The following is an 18,901-nucleotide window of genomic DNA, read 5'->3' on the forward strand; positions in this document are numbered from 1 at the left end:
AAAGTTTTAATGCCAGGAGTATTGCCAAAAATAGAAGAGTGTGTGGCTTTTTATAGCTTAAAAAGTCTTGCCTACACTCAACTTTCTGAGGATAAGATAGTCAAAAAAGCTGCTCAGCCCAAGAAAGGAATATTTTATAACTTTTTTTAGATTTGGCAACGGAGGGCAAAGAACAAGGAAGAAAGAGGCTGGTGCCTGTAACCCTGGAGAATATTCTCTGGAAAGTTAATTCAAGTTGCAGACCCCTAATCAAAGACTCTTAATCAAAGTAGTTTCCTCTATCCCCAAGGTCAGCACGTTTGCCCAGTGGGATTTCAGAACTGCTACCTACTATGAGTTTTCTGTTTTCCTTTTTTTTTTTTTATTTCACATTCAGATCGGAATGTTTATGTGTTTATTCTGCCTCTTCTCTACCATTTTATGTTGGGTGCTTATGAAGAAGATAATTTGTTTACTTAGTTCATGTGTCCAGATCAAGATTTGCTATTTGGATCTGATGGCAATAAGATCATGAACTTTCAAGGCTGATGTTTGGATTTGTTGAAACTTTTAGGATGTCTTCCATGTGGCTGTAAGTAAATTTTGTGTGTACAGTGAACAAAGTTAGTATCTGTGACCAACAAAGGCAACCGAGGTGGATTGTATTTACAATTAACTCACTTCCTCCTTCTAAGCAGGAGAATTACATTATCACTGCTGATTGCATAATTTGGCCTTGGCCACGTGGCTTACTTTGTCCAGTGAAATGTAATGTATGCCACATATAAACAAAAGCTTTAAATGCAATGTCTTGTTTAAACTAGGCCTCTTGCTTTTCTTCTTTTCAAGTATTTATGAGAATGTCTTAGAAAGGGCTGCTTCTTTAGCCTGGGAGCAGGAATGGGGAGACACATAGAGCAGAGACAACCAGAGCCAGGAAGCTAACTCTTAGCCAGTGATGTGTAAAATCAGAAAAAATTGAATGTTTATTTCATAGGCCACTGAGATTTTGGATTAACTGTTATGCAGCAAAACTGACTGATACAGCACTTAAGAAATTAGGGATTTTTCAGGATTGATGTGTTTAGCCTCATTAATTCAATCTTGATTTATAAACCTAAAGCACTTTTAAGAGTACCGATATAGACATGCATTGCTTCTTTTTAGAAGCTTGCATATTCTCTTATCTTCATGTTTTTAAATATAAAATTTAATTTGTACCAAATCAATGGAAATTTAGATGCATTTTTGTTTCCTTAAAAGTCCTATAAATGTTGATAATTTTGACATCATGCTGTTTTGGGTTTCATAATTGTATGATAGAAAATATTTGGGGAGGAAAAATAATTTATTTTCCCTGAGTGTTCTGTAGGTGGAAACAGACCATTTAGATAATATTAATATATAAGACTTATCAGGTGCTCATAATGTCAACTATTGTGCTGCATGCTGCACATTTATTATCTTATTTATTACTGAAAACTGCTCCATGACAAAAAAGTTCTGTTGTTATTTCCCTAATGAAACTCAGAGAAATTGGTAATTTTTTTCAAGGTCACACAGCTATTAAGGTGGTAGAGCTAGGATCTGAATCTAGAACTCAGACCCTTAACCCATACTGCCTCATTATTTTGGTTGATATATGAATGCTTTTAGGTGCCAATTACTGTGTAAGTTGAATATTTCTGAGGCCGTAGCTGCTTTGGAAAGCACAGTGTCTGTCTTCATTCATAATAAGAAGATTTAATAGTGTTATTCTAGTTTTTTGGGTTATGAAGAGAATATATATGAACAAAATATATCTCTAAATGCATATGGTCTGTGACAGAAGAATATATACATGTCTGTCAATCAAATAAAATATATATTTATCAATTTCTAGGCCTGATCATAATTATTTGTGTAGTTTCTAGATTCAACGAAATGATATAATCAATGTAATGTAACCAGACTGACTCTCTCTGTTATATTTTCAGGAATTTTAGAACATAGCAAAATGATGATTAGTGATTCAATTTATTTTCTAGAAGAAATAGATATGCCTCCTCTGTGACAGAAATTATATATGATCTTCCACTCTTGTATCAAGCCCATGCCCTCAAAAGTGCTCCAAGCATTGTTACTTTCCTGGATATCATGTTATACTATGAAAGTGTTCAGTGGGAAGTTATGGATTCCACATTTTTTTAAAAATTTCTTTTATTGGAGAGTCATCAGGGCCTTCCATATACAATGTACATTAGTTTTTCAAAAGGAGTATAGATATGTTTTATTTCTCAGATTTATTTGAAGTGGACTGAGTCATAGATCAAAATTGGAAAACATCGATTTAGAATGAGGAAGGATTAAATTTATCCAGAAAAAAGCAGGAATAAACCCACCATATTAAAAGGTGGGTTTATAATTTATTACAGGTGGGCCTATCTACATGTGTGTATATAGAAAATTTTATGTTAATTTAAAGCAACACTTATAGATGAATTAACAATTAGCAAATAATAAAGCTAGTAATAGAGGAAATATATGAGAACATTTAAGTCATGTTGCAGGGAGATTTTAACAGTTAAAAGTATCTTCCTGTTTCATAGACACGCAGACTTATAAACCAGACATAAATATCTACTTAAGACAGTTCAGTCCTGTTTAGTATAAGTCATGATTATGTGATTTTAGGTCATACAAAGACTCAGAAAGAAAAATACCTTAATTGTACTAGCGAATAATAGTGACAGCCTATAATGATGAAACATTGTTTCTAAGGGTAAAAATACAATTTTATGGTTACAATGGCTGTCCTCAATACATTGGTTGACATTAAATGTCAGAGTATCTAAAACTGTTCATGTCTCCAGGAGCCAGTCCTTACTGAGTTATAGTGAGAGGTATAAGAATTCCATTTGACAGAATGTCACTGATGAAATCGATCTAGAATCTGTACAAACTGCTGCTATTTTCTCCTTTGCTTCCTTCAAAATTTCTGGACTTTCTACTCAGTAGATACATCCGGAAAACGATGGGAAGAAATTAATGTGGGATACAGTAATACAGTGGGTAGTCAATGAGAAATAAATAAAATATTTGGGGTCTGCAAAGAAAAGAAATGACAAAAAGAAAAATAAGACCTTGTTTTATTCAGGGATGTGACACTATCAGTGTAATAGGCAGACATTTTAAATACTATAAATGACCTAAAGTTGTTATATAATTATGGATAATTCATTAATTTGGAGGAACATATATCATGTTTTTCAGTGATTCATAGAAGAAAACATTTCCATGGTCACAAAAATCTATTTCTCAAAGAAAATATATACAGATTTCAATGGCTCAGTAAAAAGACATTCATATCCCAAGGCAGGATTTAGTGAAATGTTTACTGCTATGTGTTGAATGAAGATCTCTGTAATATTTGTCTGTGTTCAGGCTTATCAGAGGTTAAATGCTGAAGGTGCTAATGCCAAAAAAGTTATCACTTATCTGTTGTCATTTGAAGGGAAATACTTAGAGTTTCAAGTATTATTTTCTGGGAATTTCAGGATTTTCTTGGAAATCTGGCTTTTTAGAATTATAGATATGAAAAATTTGTGTGGTGGTAATTTGATCATGAGATCAACAGGAAATGACATAAAAACATTTCTAAAAGTCTTACATAACTTTGATTCATCTGGTATAAAGGTTAAATTATTTTTTGGATCTTAGAAAAAGAAAATAATTATGATTACCTTTGGCATTTATTTCAATCAACATAAAGCATTTACATTATATGACATGCTTAATTAAAAAAAACAAAAAAGTTTACATTATCCAGAAACTTTAATTTCTATTACAATTTTTTTTTCGTGAAAACACTTTCTTGTTTCTTGTAGGAAAATATCTTTTCTGGGATTGGAGTCACTATTTTGAGCCTTTCACAGGTATGGTTGTTTCCTACCACTAGTACACCTTCTTATAATAAACAGCCACAAAAGGCTAGATGCCACTGGCTGTATGGACCTGAATTTTGAGTAAGAACCCTTATAGATTTCTTGAAGCCTTTGCAGGGATCAAGAATATCTACAACCACCTAAAATATGCTAATACAGTTTGTCGCTTTGTGGCATGATATTGAATAGCTTAAGCTTTGGGTATTGATAGATAGGGTTTGGACTACTAGCTCTATCATTTACCACATTAGGTAATTTTCTTAACTTCTCTGAACCTCAATTTCTTCATCTGAAAAAGAAGAATAAGAATAGCTAGGCTGGGCATGGTGGCTGACACCTGTAATCCCAGCACTTCGGGAGGCCGAGGTGGGCAGATCACCTGAGATCAGGAGTTCGAGACCAACCCGGCCAACTTGGCAAAATCCTGTCTCTACTGAAAATACAGAAATTAGCCAGGTGTGGTGGTGGGTGGCTGTAGTCCCAACTACTTGGGAGACTAAGGCAGGAGAATCACTTGAACCCGGGAGGCAGAGGTTGCAGTTAGCCGAGATTGTGCCACTGCACTCCAGCCTGGGTGACAGAGCAAGACCCTTTCTCGAAAAAATTAAAATAAATAAAAAGAATAGCTAACTTATGACTTTCAAAGATGCTTAAATAAGATATTGTGTATAAAAGTACTTACTGTGCTTCACACATTGTTGGAATACAATAAATGGTAGGAAAAATGTGTTCTCTTAGTTATGCCCCTGTATTAGTCCATTTTCATGCTCTTGGTAAAGACATACCCAAGACTGGGCAATTTACAAGAGAAAGAGGTTTAATTGGACTTAACTGCACATGGCTGGGGAGGCCTCACAATCATGGTAGAAGGCAAGGAGGAACAAGTCCCATCTTACATGGATGGCAGCAGGCAAAGAGAGAATGAGGAAGACGCAAATGGTTTTAATGATAAAACCATTAGATCTCGTGAGACTTATTCACTACCATGAGAACAGTAGAGGGGAAACTGCACCCACAATTCAATTATCTTCCACTGGGTCCCTCCCACAACACGTGGGAGGTATGGGAGTACAATTCAAAATGAGATTTGGGTGGGGACACAGAGCCAAATCATATTATTTCACCCATGGCCCCTGCCAAATCTCATGTCCTCACATTTCAAAACCTATCTTGCCTTCCCAACATCCCCCAAAGTCTCAACTCATTTCGGTGTTAACTCAAAAGTGCACAGTCCAAAATCTCATCTGAGACAAGGCAAGTCTCTTCCTCCTAGAAGCCTGTAAAATCAAAAGCAAGCTAGTTATTTCCTAGATACAATGGAGGTACAGACACTGGGTAAATACAACCAATCCAAATGGGAGACATTGACCAAAACAAAGGGGCTACAGGGCCCATACAAGTCCCAAATCCAGTGGGGCAATGAAATCTTAAAGCTCCAAAATGATCTCCTTTGACTCCATGTCTCATATCCAGGCCACACTGATGCAAGAGGTGGGTTCCCATGGTCTTGGACAGCTCTGCCCCTGTGGCTCTGCAGGGTACAGCCTCCCTTTTGGCTGCCATCATGGGCTGGCATTGAGTGTCTGTGGCTTTTCCAGGTGTATGGTGCAAGCTATCAGTTGTGGGTCTGGAGGACGGTGGCCCTCTTCTCACACCTCCACTAGGTGGTGCCCCAGGAGGGACTCTGTGTGGGGGCTCCAACCCCCATTTTCCTTCCACACTGCCCTAGCAGAGATTCTCCATGAGGACCCTGCCTCTGCAGCAAACTTCTGCCTGGGCATCCAGGCATTCCTATATATCTTCTAAAATCTAAGCAGAGGTTCCCAAATCCTAATTCTTGACTTCTGTGCACCCACAGACTCAACATCATGTGGAAGCTGCCAAGGCTAGGGGATTGCACCCTCTGAAGCCACAGCCCAGAGGCTCTACACTGGCCCCTTTCAGCCACCTCTTTTTGGGTGATTGGCAGGGAACCTGTAATCCAGGGGTCAATTCCCATGGGGCCTTGCACAATTGACACTACAGGCTGGCTCCTTTTGCTGAATAATCCACAGATGGGCTTCAGAGGCTGCTCCCTTCTGTAGATGAGGAGCTGTGCATGTCAACAGTAGCCTAGGGCTTTGTTCTACAGGGCCTTTGGCTAGCCATCTCAGGGGCTCTCCTGGCACATTACAAGAGATCTCTCCTCTCCTTGCAGATCTCATCCTGCCTTTCCTGGACCCCTGCCCTCCAAGGCCAGGCCTCACCTGTTCTGTCCACCTCACGAGATTCAAGTGTCAGGGTATCTGCCTTTATCTCCATTTTCTCACCGGCCTTTATTATGGCATACAACTCATGCTCTGTTCACCGCAGGGACTTTCCCTGTAAAAGCTCAGTTTGTAAAACTTCTTCTTTGACATCTTGAAAGACCCGAAGCTCCTGTAGGAAATGGAAATACCACTGCGTATTCAGCAAACAGCCATGAGGTGCAAGAAAGAAAGGAAAACCCAACACTGAAGGTGAATATTCCAGGAACTTCTCTCATCACTTACATGGGGCCACAGTGTTGCTTTATTGTCCTCTAAATGTGTGGTGCCTGAGTCACCGCACCTACTTCACCATCATACCTGATCTTTAGGAATCTCATCAGTTCTGCATTTTAGAAAGCTCTGTAAGCATACTTGGGCCCAAGCTTTATCTGTGCTTCCAAGAACATAATAAAATTGCCTATAATATCTTGGTTCAAGAAATTGAGAAAGCTTCCAACCCCACTGGAAACAAGAAAAATATATTTTTTAAAAAGAAAGTAAGAAAGCTGTTCACATCATTTGGCCTGTAACTCCTATTTCTAACTATATGTTGAATGTCTACTATGTGCTAGGCTCTGTAAAAATGATAGTTGATATTAGTGGCTCCTGTGAGCTCTGAGTACATTGTCTTATATAATCCCTGTAATAAACCCAGTGAGTGGGCATGATTACTACCACCATTCTACAGGTGAGGAAACTGGAACTTGCGTGGGTTAAACAGAAGGAGGGGGCAGGATTGGGCCTGGAAGGCAGGCCTGCCTGTTAGAAGGCAAATATTCTGTGTTTGACCACCCTGCTCTACCATCTTATTTAACTAGAAGCTGCCTTCTTGGAAATTTTAACTATTTATTAGAAGCCTCTGATGAGAAAGAATGCAAGAAAGGCCCTGACAGCTGTACGCATTCACATAAAATGGTTCATGTTTTATATAAAAAGAACAGCCTCTTATCCCATCACTCCTATAGGCTTAATTTTCTGATTATCCAAACACAGGCAAGGTTACAAAATGTCAAGTTAGAGGATTGGGGACAAAGATGTTGCTAGAAGTAAGCACTCAAGGAGAGTGGCAACAGGGACAAGTGGTAGTGACAGTGAGGGTGAAAGACAGAGATTCCACCAACAAAACAAAGCACAACATCAGAGCACATCCATGACAGCGGGGACCTCATCCGACCTATATGCCACTGAACACCCAGCACTCAGGAGAACACGTCTTTGTTGACAAGATGAACAAATGAAAACACTGCAGAATGCTGAGGCTTTCTGGCATGAAGAAAATCATTTCTCAAAGAATATTGCTTGCAACAGTAGGCCCCAATATGTTTTTAGGAAAAAAATGAAGAATTGTGTGGTCTAGTTAGTTATGTATACATTTCATGTTGTATTCCAATCTGTCATTTTTGCCATGCAACTAACTCTGAAACTATCCCTCAATTGAGAAATCTGTTCAGTTTGTTTTTGTCCCATGTTGTCCTTTTGATCAGAAAATCTTTTTCATATAACACCTGAAAATGTGCTTGGAAGCTGTATTTTGAGAAAGACAAAAGCACACTTCTGAATGCTGGTGCAGGGCCAGCAGTTGTACATCTTTGATGTGCTTGAGGGTTCTACTATTTTAGAGCTAGTTCAGAAAAAATGAACGGACTGTGTAATTTATGTTAGAAGCCAAGCGTATGACAGAAATTTTAAAAAGATATCCAATAAGACAAAGAAAAAATTGTGTTTTGGTACTTAAAATGTTAACATTTTATAAATCTGGAAAAATGCCTCTGACAGTCTTCCCCTCTTGGTCCTGGCCCCCGCAGGCTGGCCTGTATGGATGACATTGGCTGGCTTCCTTGATTTCTAGCTGCTTGTGAGGGGCCTGGTAGGAGATCCCCAGGGGGGCAACTATGAAGTCAGGGTCTAAATGCCCTGCCTCCTTCCCTGCCCATTCGCTTTGGGTTGGTTACCTCTTCCCACATGACTTGCTCTTTCTGGGTTCCAGTAACACCCACTCCCTTTGTCCTTTTTGATGGACACAGCCTCAATACTGGTAGCCTGAGAAATTACACTCTTCTCTATGGCCAGCTCATACTTTTAAAAATAGTTCTTTCAATTAAATCCTCTTTGAATTATCCTAATTGAGTGTATCACTCATTTCCTATGTATTATTTATCTTCTTTGTGAGTGAGCAGTTGGTTATTTGGAATATGTCTGTATAACACTAATATGATTTGCAGTTACCCTGATAATTTACTTAACTGGATAAATACTATTTTGTTTTAAATTTCCTAAAGGAAAACTTTTTTTTTTTTTCTCTAGAGAGTTCAGGGTCAACTCTGACAGTAGAACATAATGGTTAGATTAGGTGCAGAGACTCTGGGATGAAAATGGTTGGGTTTTAATTTTAGTTCTGTCTCCATTAATTGTGTGACCCCAGGCAAGTCATTTAACCTCTCAAGTACTCAGTTTATCAGTAAAGGACGGATAATAATAGTAGGTGACCTAAAGATTGTAATGAACATTTTAAAAGTCAATATTTAAAAAGCACTTAAAACAGTGCCTGGCACATATTAAATGGTAAGTATTTGCATAATAGACATTATGATTTTATTGAGTGCCTATTGTGTTCTGAGAAGTATGTTAAATACTTTTTAATGTTTTATTCCATTCACTTCTCAGAACAATCTTGTTAAGTAGGTATATTCATTTAATAGAATATATTGAAAGTCAGAGTAATTAAATAATTTGCCCCAAACCACATGGTAACTAAACAGTAAGGTTGAGCTTTGAAGGCAGATTGGAATTATATCTTTATTAAATTAAATTACACACACAAAGACAGAATGTATATGTACAAATATATACCCAGACATTACATACTATATATGATTCTTAATATATAATATTGAAATTTACAGAATTACTGTGCCTGGCATATCATAGACGCCCAGTAAATGTTGCTTCATCTCACTCCTAAATCCCACTTTAACACACTGATTCTGTCTTATATGTAAAGGAGTAAAATGAATTTTCTAGATGTTCTGTGAGTATAAACTGGAGAGAAAAAGGATGTAACTTACCTGTACCACCTAACCTGTCCCTTCTTCCCACTGCCCCAACATAATAAAAGCATTAAATTAACAACATATTTGAAGATATACAAAATTTGGATTGTTTGAAACATACTAAGGCGTTAACTTAGAAAGCCATGGAGGGCTGTGATTGCTGCAGTGGATGAGTCCCAGATAACGAGATCAAAGGTGATCAGGAGTCTAGCCAGATGTCTCACTAAAGGGCTCTGCCTGTTTTCAAAGTAACTGATGGATGATGAGAGAGGTTCCATTGGAATGCTTTTGAATGCTGTACATGAATGTCATAAATGTTAGAAGTTTTGTCAATGAATCAAATGGCTTTTGGGCAACAACACTTTGTTAAAGCACTGTTCACTTAAAACATTATCTGATTTTATACAAATGTAACTAGGAATTTAATCAGAAGGGACCTTTTCTCGAAACCATCATAAAACTTATCCATACCACTATTATGCCAGTGTTCCATACAGAATTTGAAAATATCATTTGAGTTAAGAATTTAAAAAATTCCCAAGTATTATTACTTTGTTAATTATCAAAGTAACTTTGTTAATTGCAAATGTCATAGGCAGAAGTTAGATTTAAATAAAGGTCCTTCTAGCTTCAAAATTCATGTGTTTTCTTCTGTACATATATTGCCTCCAACTTCAGATATGCATATATATTTTATTTCTTTAATGCTATCAAAGTGACTAGCTCATTAATCTGTAAGTTTTGCGCTGGAACATCTAGGGTAGTATTTACTAGCCAAACGTTACCCATTCCAATATTTATTAGTTACTCTTATCCTTTCCCTTAGAAGTTATTTATTTATTTATCTAAAGATTTGCCTTCTTTAGTCTAGAGAATCTAACATGATCCCCAGTTGTTTTTTTTTTTTAATTAGAAGGGCTTTTCTTCTTAATAAACAGGAAGAAAACAAGAAAAACAACTTTTGTTTTTCACCTTCTTCATTGTCTCACTGAAAAATGTCTTTGGAATCTACATTTTATTTTTCTTTTTGGTTTCTGGAGTAAATGTGTTCATTGTAATTTCAGGAGTGGTGATATTATTATAGCAGTTAAACTTTCTGATTCTGTGACTTCTGGCTTTGTTCTAATTGGTCTTATTCTTAAACAAAATTCAGCAAGTATAATTTTTTTTTTTGTTCCATACAGTTATTACTGTTTTAAAATCATTAGTGGAATCATTATGTTACATGGCTTTATATGGCTTTTACTACACTTTTTTTTTTTCTGGGACTAGGAGCTCATTCAACTACATCTTCCAAAGAGACCAATTATTGATTCAACTTTGGTACCCAAATGATATTGAAAAGCAGATGAGAAAACCTTCTTCTGTTTGCTTTCAAATTCTCCCTAGGAACAGAATCTCTGACCCACAGGCTGTGGTATTCCTGGTCACCTTGAAGTCTATCTTTAAGAACTGACAGAATTATATAATAGTTTCCAAAGCGATGTGGATTTACACACCAGCAAGTCATTTGCCTAAACTCAAGATAAGTGGCAACACCAGTATCAAAGGGGAAGGCAGGAGCCCTTGTCCTGTGAACCATGACCCAAATGCTAGCTAAGGATAACTTACACATTTCAATGTTGGGTAGTTTCTTTCTGTAGAGGGCCTGGGTCTTCGGCTCAGTTCCAAGTAGGCAGTTTTATCCCATTGACAGATAAAAGCATTTGGTAATTTATCAGTGGTAACCTTGGCATTTTATGGTATGGAAAGTGCCAAGTTTTCTTAGACTTATTATATGCTATTGTTGTTTTAGAATGTTATGTATTCTTTTTCTTTTAGATAATTTCTCTCCTTCTCAGAGACTCTGTCTTACCTTGAGATATTTAGTTGATTTTTGGAAAGTCAGAAAGTATCTCTGAGGAATGATTTTACTAGAAAGGTCAACCATTTGATCACACCTCTAAAGAGTGTGGCAGAAAAAGGATGTTTCTTCCAAGTAGAAGGACACTCCATAAATGAACCTATGCACATCAGAGGGAACATGTCATATCATTCCTTTTCAAATGATAAACAGCGAATTGTTAGAAAACTTACATGTCAAATGTGCAAACAATTGGGCAAAAACTAGAGTCTCAGAGAGTAAAAGCAATTACCTGGATCAAAAAAGAATTCAGACTGGGGCATGTAAGAATTTTAATGACAATGACACAATAATCATTGCTGACAGTAGCTTCAATCATTAGATGCTATTTTTCTTCATCCAAACAACATGGTATAGTGTTTAAGTGGGTAGACTTTAAACCCAGGTCATCTGGGCTTGAATCCTAGCTGAGCCGTCTTAGAGCCATGTGTCCTTGGGTCATTTACTTATTCTCCCTAGTACTCGGTTCTCCCATATTTAAATAAGGGGTAGTAATACAACTTACCTCACAAAAATGTTATGAAGTTAAATGAGTTATTTAACAGTACTTAGGACTAAGTTTTGCACAAAGTAAGTGCTTTTTAAATGCTTGTTAGGTTAATACCATAATATCAATGCATTTATAATGTTTGCTGGGCTACTGTGTTCAAAGATACTGTACTGCAGCATTGTCCCTGCCTACAAGGGATGTTTAGTCAGGAAAACTTGATGGCATTCCAATATGGGAAGACGGATCCTAAATATATGCTCTTGTGGACAGTGATTTGTAAAATTTTAAAGTTTAATTTTATTTTAACTAGAAAATATGAAATGCTTACTTTTTATTGTTAATTCCCTAAGAGCATATACTTCCCTTTACATATATGTGTGTGTGTGTGTGTGTGTGTGTGTGTGTGTGTGTGTGTATAAATACTTCACAGGACATAACAAAGAATTAGACGCAAAGGTAGGAGCCATCAGTACTTGTTTTTAAAAATGAATTAACATTTATTCAGGTAGATATCAAGTTACTTCATTTTATCTTGTAATTGGACTAAATGTAGCCCTTGGTTATATAGACATGGCCTTTGAGTTTCAAATATCATCATTTGTTGAACTGTTCGTGTAAAATTGTCACTATAGTTTATTTTATAGGGATTTATTAAAAACTAAAATCAAAATGCTATATTTATACTAGCTATAAATATAATAAAATGTAAATTTATTAATGTCATATTTAAATAATCCATATTTATAAAATCATATTTTAAGAATTATAATTCTGTCGGGTGCGGTGGCTCACGCCTGTAATCTCAGCACTTTGGGAGGTCGAGGTAGGTGGATCACCTGAGGTCAGGAGTTCAAGACCAGCCTGGCCAACATGGTGAAACCCCATCTCTACTAAAAATACAAAAATTACCTGGGTGTGGCGGTATGTGCCTGTAATCCCAGCTACTCGGGGAGCTAAGTCACTTGAACTCAGGAGGTGGAGGTTGCAGTGAGCTGATATTTTGCCACTGCACTCCAGCCTGAGTGACAGACTGAGACTCTGTCTCAAAAAAAAAAAAATTATAATTCGATCAGGCTTCAGCATAAGAAATTGAGTATTCACCTAACAGCAGTAAAATTAAAAGGGAAAATTTCCAAGATTATTTCAAAAGACAGACAAAATAAATTTAAAATGGAAGCAATTTACTCTTAAGGCTCACATTTAAATATCCTGTATTTGTAAAATATTTGAATTGGAATTCTATCAAGCTATATCTGAATAATGGTCTAATCACTTAATAGTAATGAAACTAAAAGAAAAACACAAAATTTCTTTAGAAAAGAAACAATAAAATGTTGCTGTGGTTCAGAATCTTCCAAAATAGGCTCATTGGAGGGCTGGATTCTTCTACAGAGTGGGGGGATGGGGGAATACCCAGTGCTTGGGTATAAAGACATTTCTCTTTGCTAAAGGAAAATATGTCAGGCCAGGAGTATCTCTCAATGATGAGTCTTCTTTGGGATGCCCGTATTATCTTGTGTAGAATGGAGAGGTAGAAAAGAAAGTTCTCTTCCTATGAACTGCCCCCTGGAGCTCTTCTTTCTCATGTGACTTCTGACCGGGGTAAGAGGCAGAGGAAGAAAGACTGGCCCTGAATTAGGTGTACATAAGTTGTTGAGATCATCCTTTGGGTCATTTCTACTGGATTCAATTTTTGAAGATGCCCAATCCTAAGGGTTAATAAAAGACAGTAAATTTTGGTTTCTGCTGGTCTAGGGAGAGTATGCCAAGCTAGACACAGTAGGATAAATTGCATAAGGCTTCTGTGGAGAAATTGTTGGAAAATATAGCAACTCGATGGAGGAACCATTTTCCTATGATTCTAGATCCATTGAGGTAACGTTTTCAATATATTCAGACACTCAGTCCTTCAACTATCACAGCTTAATGCTACTGCTTTCTTGGTGGACTGATAATCCAGAATATAACTTGGTGGTCCTCTCCCACTTTTGACCTATGCCCTGTTTTAAGCAAGGAATTACATTTAAGCTCTACCCCATTGAATTTTTTTCTGTCATATGTATTTTCTTTTCTTATTTTATTGAGTTTTCTCTTGGCCAGTAGAGCTTTTGATCAATTACTGTGAACACTTTTCCCCCATGGGAAACCATTTGCCTTTAATAAGAGTAACTTCTTTTTAATTTTTCTGTTAAAATGTTTGCTTGTTTTCTATAGGTGTGCATCATTTCACAATTATTGGCAATGGTTCAATGGTTTCATCTGCTTTGAACGGTTTCTTCTCTTCATTAAGAGGTAAATTCTCAATTTATTGAATATGGCCATATATGTTATTTACTTCATTTTTTCAGTGAAGGTCAATAATGTCTTTAAGTTTTTTAGTGAAGATTTCAGATATCACTTTCAAACTGTGCATTTTTTATTTTCAATGAAGTTTTTAAAATTTAAAAATTTTAAAATCTTAGTTTGGAGAATTTAAATTTGATCTGTAAATTTATTATATATAATAGAAACATGCTTGAGAAGGTGAATATTATAAAATAATAATTTTAATAATTGCTGATTTTTCAAAGAAAATCTCTGGAGTATATAGAACTTTTCTAAACCAGTCTTATATTTTTCCCCTGAAGACCTGTTATAAATATGTAGCTGGAGACACTTTCCCAAATGTAAACAAGGTTTGAATACTTTTCCTAAAGTCTGCTGTTGTAAACATTGTCTATGTTTAATAACATTAAAATATTATGATATAAACATTGTTCATGTTTAATAATATTAAAATATGATATAAACATTGTCTATGTCTAATAATATTAAAATGTTATTAACATCACCGTGAACATTCAATATGCAACTTTATCTTTCCATCTTTGGCACCTGAGGAAACAAGTAGGTTTCCTTTCTTGGTGTGTGTAATGTGACATATACCTGCCATTGGACTACTGTCACAAAGTTACCAACTTAAGCCAATAGTTTTCCCTTCCTCTTTTGCAAAGTAGTTGATTATTAGGGAATTGATCTCAAATGACTTAAGTTTAAAGCTTTGTGGAATAGCTCTGTGTGTATGTGTGTGGTTGTGTGTGGTGTGTATTTGGGGAAAAGCTTATTAATATCTCTGTTATTGATCTCACTGTCAATTGATGTGCTTACTCAACTGAATTGTGGCAATCTTATTATCTATTGCTACATGTGCTGTGAGAATGCAAAGATTTGCTTATCAAAGCCTGGCTTGTCATAAGATTAACTTTTTGTTTCTATTCAAATATAAAGATGGCAACAATGAAACACTCTTGTAAAATTATCTTTTTTTCTACTGTATTTCATTATGGGGAAAGAAAAATTTTAAAGGCATTTTTCAAAAGACTATAATATATTTCACCTAAATAAATTCCTCTCTTTAAAAACATGTATATATAGCATATGTATTTGTGTATAAGCAGAAGTTTTGTTTATGTCTGTGTATACAAGATACTTACCTCTTTTCATTACAGGATAGAATGCAAATCTAGGAAATCCTCTCACAGGGGATTATCTTTTAACATATTTGAGTCAATTTTAGGAAAGCAAACCACAAAACTTGATTAAATTACCAACTTTATTTGATTTTGTTTATTTTTAATGAATTCTTTTGTGATTTTTGTCTGGATAACATTCAGGATACATACTGTACCTTTTGGAACATACCCATCAACAAATTGCAAACTGCTGCAACTTCCACATTTCTGAATTATCCTTTTGCTAAACTTTTTACAAAATCCCCCAAAAAATCAAGAAAATATCATTTAGCAGGACCTTGTATAACTTTTATACTTATATTTGTTATAAGATCTGGGAACATTGATTTCCAGTATAAACCCAGGTATTTTTATTAAAAACTTGTGTTTCTGTTGTTAGTTTGAGAGCATCAAATATCCTATCTGTTTATTCACTGCTATTTTCTCAGTCCCTGGAATAAAACATATGAGTAAAAGAAGAATGAATTCTAGATTTTCCTAAAGTCATAGTAATAGATAGGCTTTTTAGTTGTCACAGATCTCATCATCATAAGTTATCAATTGGTGAATAGTATTTTATATTCAACATGTACCTTCATGTACAAGATGGCCCTTATAAACAACATATAATATATGAAAAAAGATACCCAGAATATGTCTATGTTACTGATGAAAAAGTTAATGTATGTCATAATCAGACCAGAATTCAGATCTTCTCAGCTGTGTTTCACTGTACTTTTCATTGTACTGCCTCGATTAGAGATCTGCTGTAGCTTATAATCATATGGACTACTAATCTTTATAATATCTTCAGAGAGAGATGTTGTTGAAATTCTGTTTATGATCTATTCCAATGTATAATCATCCTCATTGATCAACAATTTAACTTATAATTTAACCAAGTTACTTGACCAAAATTTAAGTTCATTTCTTCATAAAAGAACTCATGCATTACAACAGAAAGTAAGTTATACTTTGCACAGAATACTCTTTATATACTTACAGCATTTAAAAATAATTTCTTTTCCTGTTTCCAAATGTCTTTAATTTTTAAAAAATAAAACATACATTCTTTCTTGTAGTAATTTTTATTACATTAGAACTTGTGTTTCTCCGTTCTCCTCTGCCCTCAATATTTGTATCTCCACTTGATTTTACACACTTCTTTCAAATTCTGTTTCCCACTATTTCATATTCAGAATCTTAATTGACTTTCTACAGCGTGGACAAATACATCCTTAGCCTGGCATCCAAAACCTTAAGTGATACAATCCAACCTACAATTGCAACCTTATTTTTTTCAACTCATGTGTGTGACTTATACATAATTGAGCTTCAGCCTGAACTAGAATGGACTTAGGAAGTTGTGATTTTTAACATTTGAGATGTTGATATTGAATAAGTATGCCCAAAGGTCCATGGAGTCCAGTTATTATTGAGGCACTCTTTGTATTGTAAGAATTGCAAGCTGATGTGAATGTGAAAACAGCACTCAAATTGTAGTGTACCCACTATACACAAGTCTTGTGTAAGGGGTTTCAAATATTTTGGTTTCAGGAATCCTTTACACTTTTAAAAATTATTGAGCCCTCCAAGGAGCTTTTAGTTAAGCAGGTTATATCTATAGATATTTACTCTATTAGACTGGTGCAGTGGCTCATGCCTGTAATCTCAGCACTTTGGGAGGCTGAGACAGAAGGATTGCTTGAGTCCAGGAGTTCGAGACCAGCCTGGACAACATGGCGAAACCCCATCTCTACTAAATATACAAAAATTAGCTGGGCATGGTGGAGTGTGCCTGTAGTCCCAGCTACTTGGCCTGAGGCAGGAGAATCCCTGGAACCTGGGAGATGGAGGCTACAGTGAGCAGAGATAGCGCCACTGCACTCCAGCTTAAGTGACAGAGCAAGACCCTATCTCACAAAAAAAAAAAAAAGCTCTTAATAAGAGAAAGTCAATTTAAAAATAAATAATAAATAAATTATTGAGGCCTCCAAGAAGCTTTTGTTTAAGTAGGTTGTATCTATAGATATTTACTCTTTTGGAAATTAAAACCAAGAACTATTAATTTATTTAGAGTGTTTTATATATTTAAAATAATAATTAATTTAAATCAACAGTAATAAACTCATTATATGTTAACATGAGTGCATAATTTCATCAAAATTAAACATTTTCTTAGTCTGGGCACAATGGCTCACACCTGTAATCACAGCATTTTTGAGAGGCTGAGGCAGGTCAGATCACTTGAGGTCAGGAGTTAGAGACCAATCTGGCCAACATGGTGAAACCCGTCTCTACTAAAAATACAAAAATTTAGTCAGGTGTGGTGACGGGTGCCTGTAATACCAGCTACTCAAGAGGCTGAGGCAGGAGAATCACTTGAACCTGGGAGGGGGAGGTTGCAGCGAGCCAAGATCATACCACTGCACTCCAGCCTGGGTGACAGATTGAGACCCTGTCTCAAAAAAATCATAAATAAATAAATACATTTTCTTAAAATACTTGTGAGGAAAGTGGCACTTTTTTTTTTCAACTCTCTTCAGTATTTTGCTTAACAGAATATAGCTGGATCCTCATACCTATTTCTGTATCCAGTTCATCACACAGCCTTTGGAAAAACTCCACTATGTATTTGTGAAAGAAGGAAAATGTAAAAAGAAAATAACTTCTGAATATTATGATGAATATGGTTTTGAGTTTGCGGACCCCCTGAAAATATCTCAGGCACCCTCTGGAAAAAATGTAAATTAGATAAAATGTAAACGTGATAAGACATATTGGCGATAGGTGTTTTAAGGCAGTTTAGTCTCTACTCTGACAGTATGTGCCCTCTTGGGCTTATCCATATAGGCAAATGCTTTATATTTTCCTTTGAAATCATCTGTTTTTTGGTTCATTGTTTCAGCTTTAGTTTGTTATGAAAATAGACACATGGTTGATAGGTTCCGTGCATTAGAGAATCAGGTCCTTGGAACACACCTTAAGAACCACTCACATAGAGGTTAAGAGCTTAGGCTTTGATGCCCACTGCCTGTTTGTGTAGACTAGCTTCTCCACGCCTAGTTCTGTAATATTGGGCAGGTTATTACACTTCTTATGCTACGGTGTTTCCTCCTCCAAAATGGAATTAACAATAATATATCTCGAGCTGTGTTTTGAGGGTTAAATAAATTAATACATGATTTGCAATTATAACAGTTCTTAGCACTAGCAATAGTCAATTTTATGGCAGGGTCAATACATTTTTTTCTATCTGGGGCTCCTCTCTCTATCCCTAGAATTCAGTGTCTTATCCAAATTAATATTTATTTGTCTTAAAGATAGAAAAGTAGGGAATATCTTTTATGTTGATCAAGTCAACATTTAGACAGTGTTAATCCTTTGATATTTAGTTATCAAATAATTCAGATATAGCTAAGTTATCCACAGGGATTTCAATATGTACCTGAAAGAAGTAAGAGCAAGCAGCTCTAAACATTTTTATTAACCTACAAAGTGTTATTCATTCCATTCATTTGCATCGATTTTCCTTTTTTTTCAGCAATCTGTCATGCTTAATTTAGTCCTTCCTTTCTCACTAGGTTAAGAGAATATAAATGAGTCTAGAATTCATTCATTCATTCATTCGTTCATTCATCATGTACCTGTTGTGAAATGCCAAGCCTTCTGCTAAGCTCTGTTGTGCAATCTTAAAATCTTGTGGCAAAAGACACATATTAAACCAATGAGCAACAAAACAAGCGTATAAATTAAAAATGTGAGAAGATTTTGAAA

The 18,901-nt window shown here is 35.7% G+C and overlaps 1 protein-coding gene across 3 annotated transcripts in view; it reads left to right on the forward strand.

Moving 5' to 3' along the window:
* LOC129397626 (uncharacterized) overlaps positions 1-18,901 on the forward strand; it is a 591,351-nt gene that overhangs the window by 68,602 nt on the left and 503,848 nt on the right. For all 3 annotated transcript variants that reach the window (XM_055111788.2, XM_063603884.1, XM_055111790.2), the window contains exon 3: positions 13,848-13,925. In XM_055111788.2, the coding sequence (XP_054967763.2) occupies positions 13,848-13,925 (78 nt within the window). The remainder of the gene's footprint in view (positions 1-13,847; positions 13,926-18,901) is intronic.

Source organism: Pan paniscus, chromosome 3 (assembly GCF_029289425.2).
Source record: "Pan paniscus chromosome 3, NHGRI_mPanPan1-v2.0_pri, whole genome shotgun sequence".
Classification (NCBI taxonomy): Eukaryota; Metazoa; Chordata; class Mammalia; order Primates; family Hominidae; genus Pan; species Pan paniscus.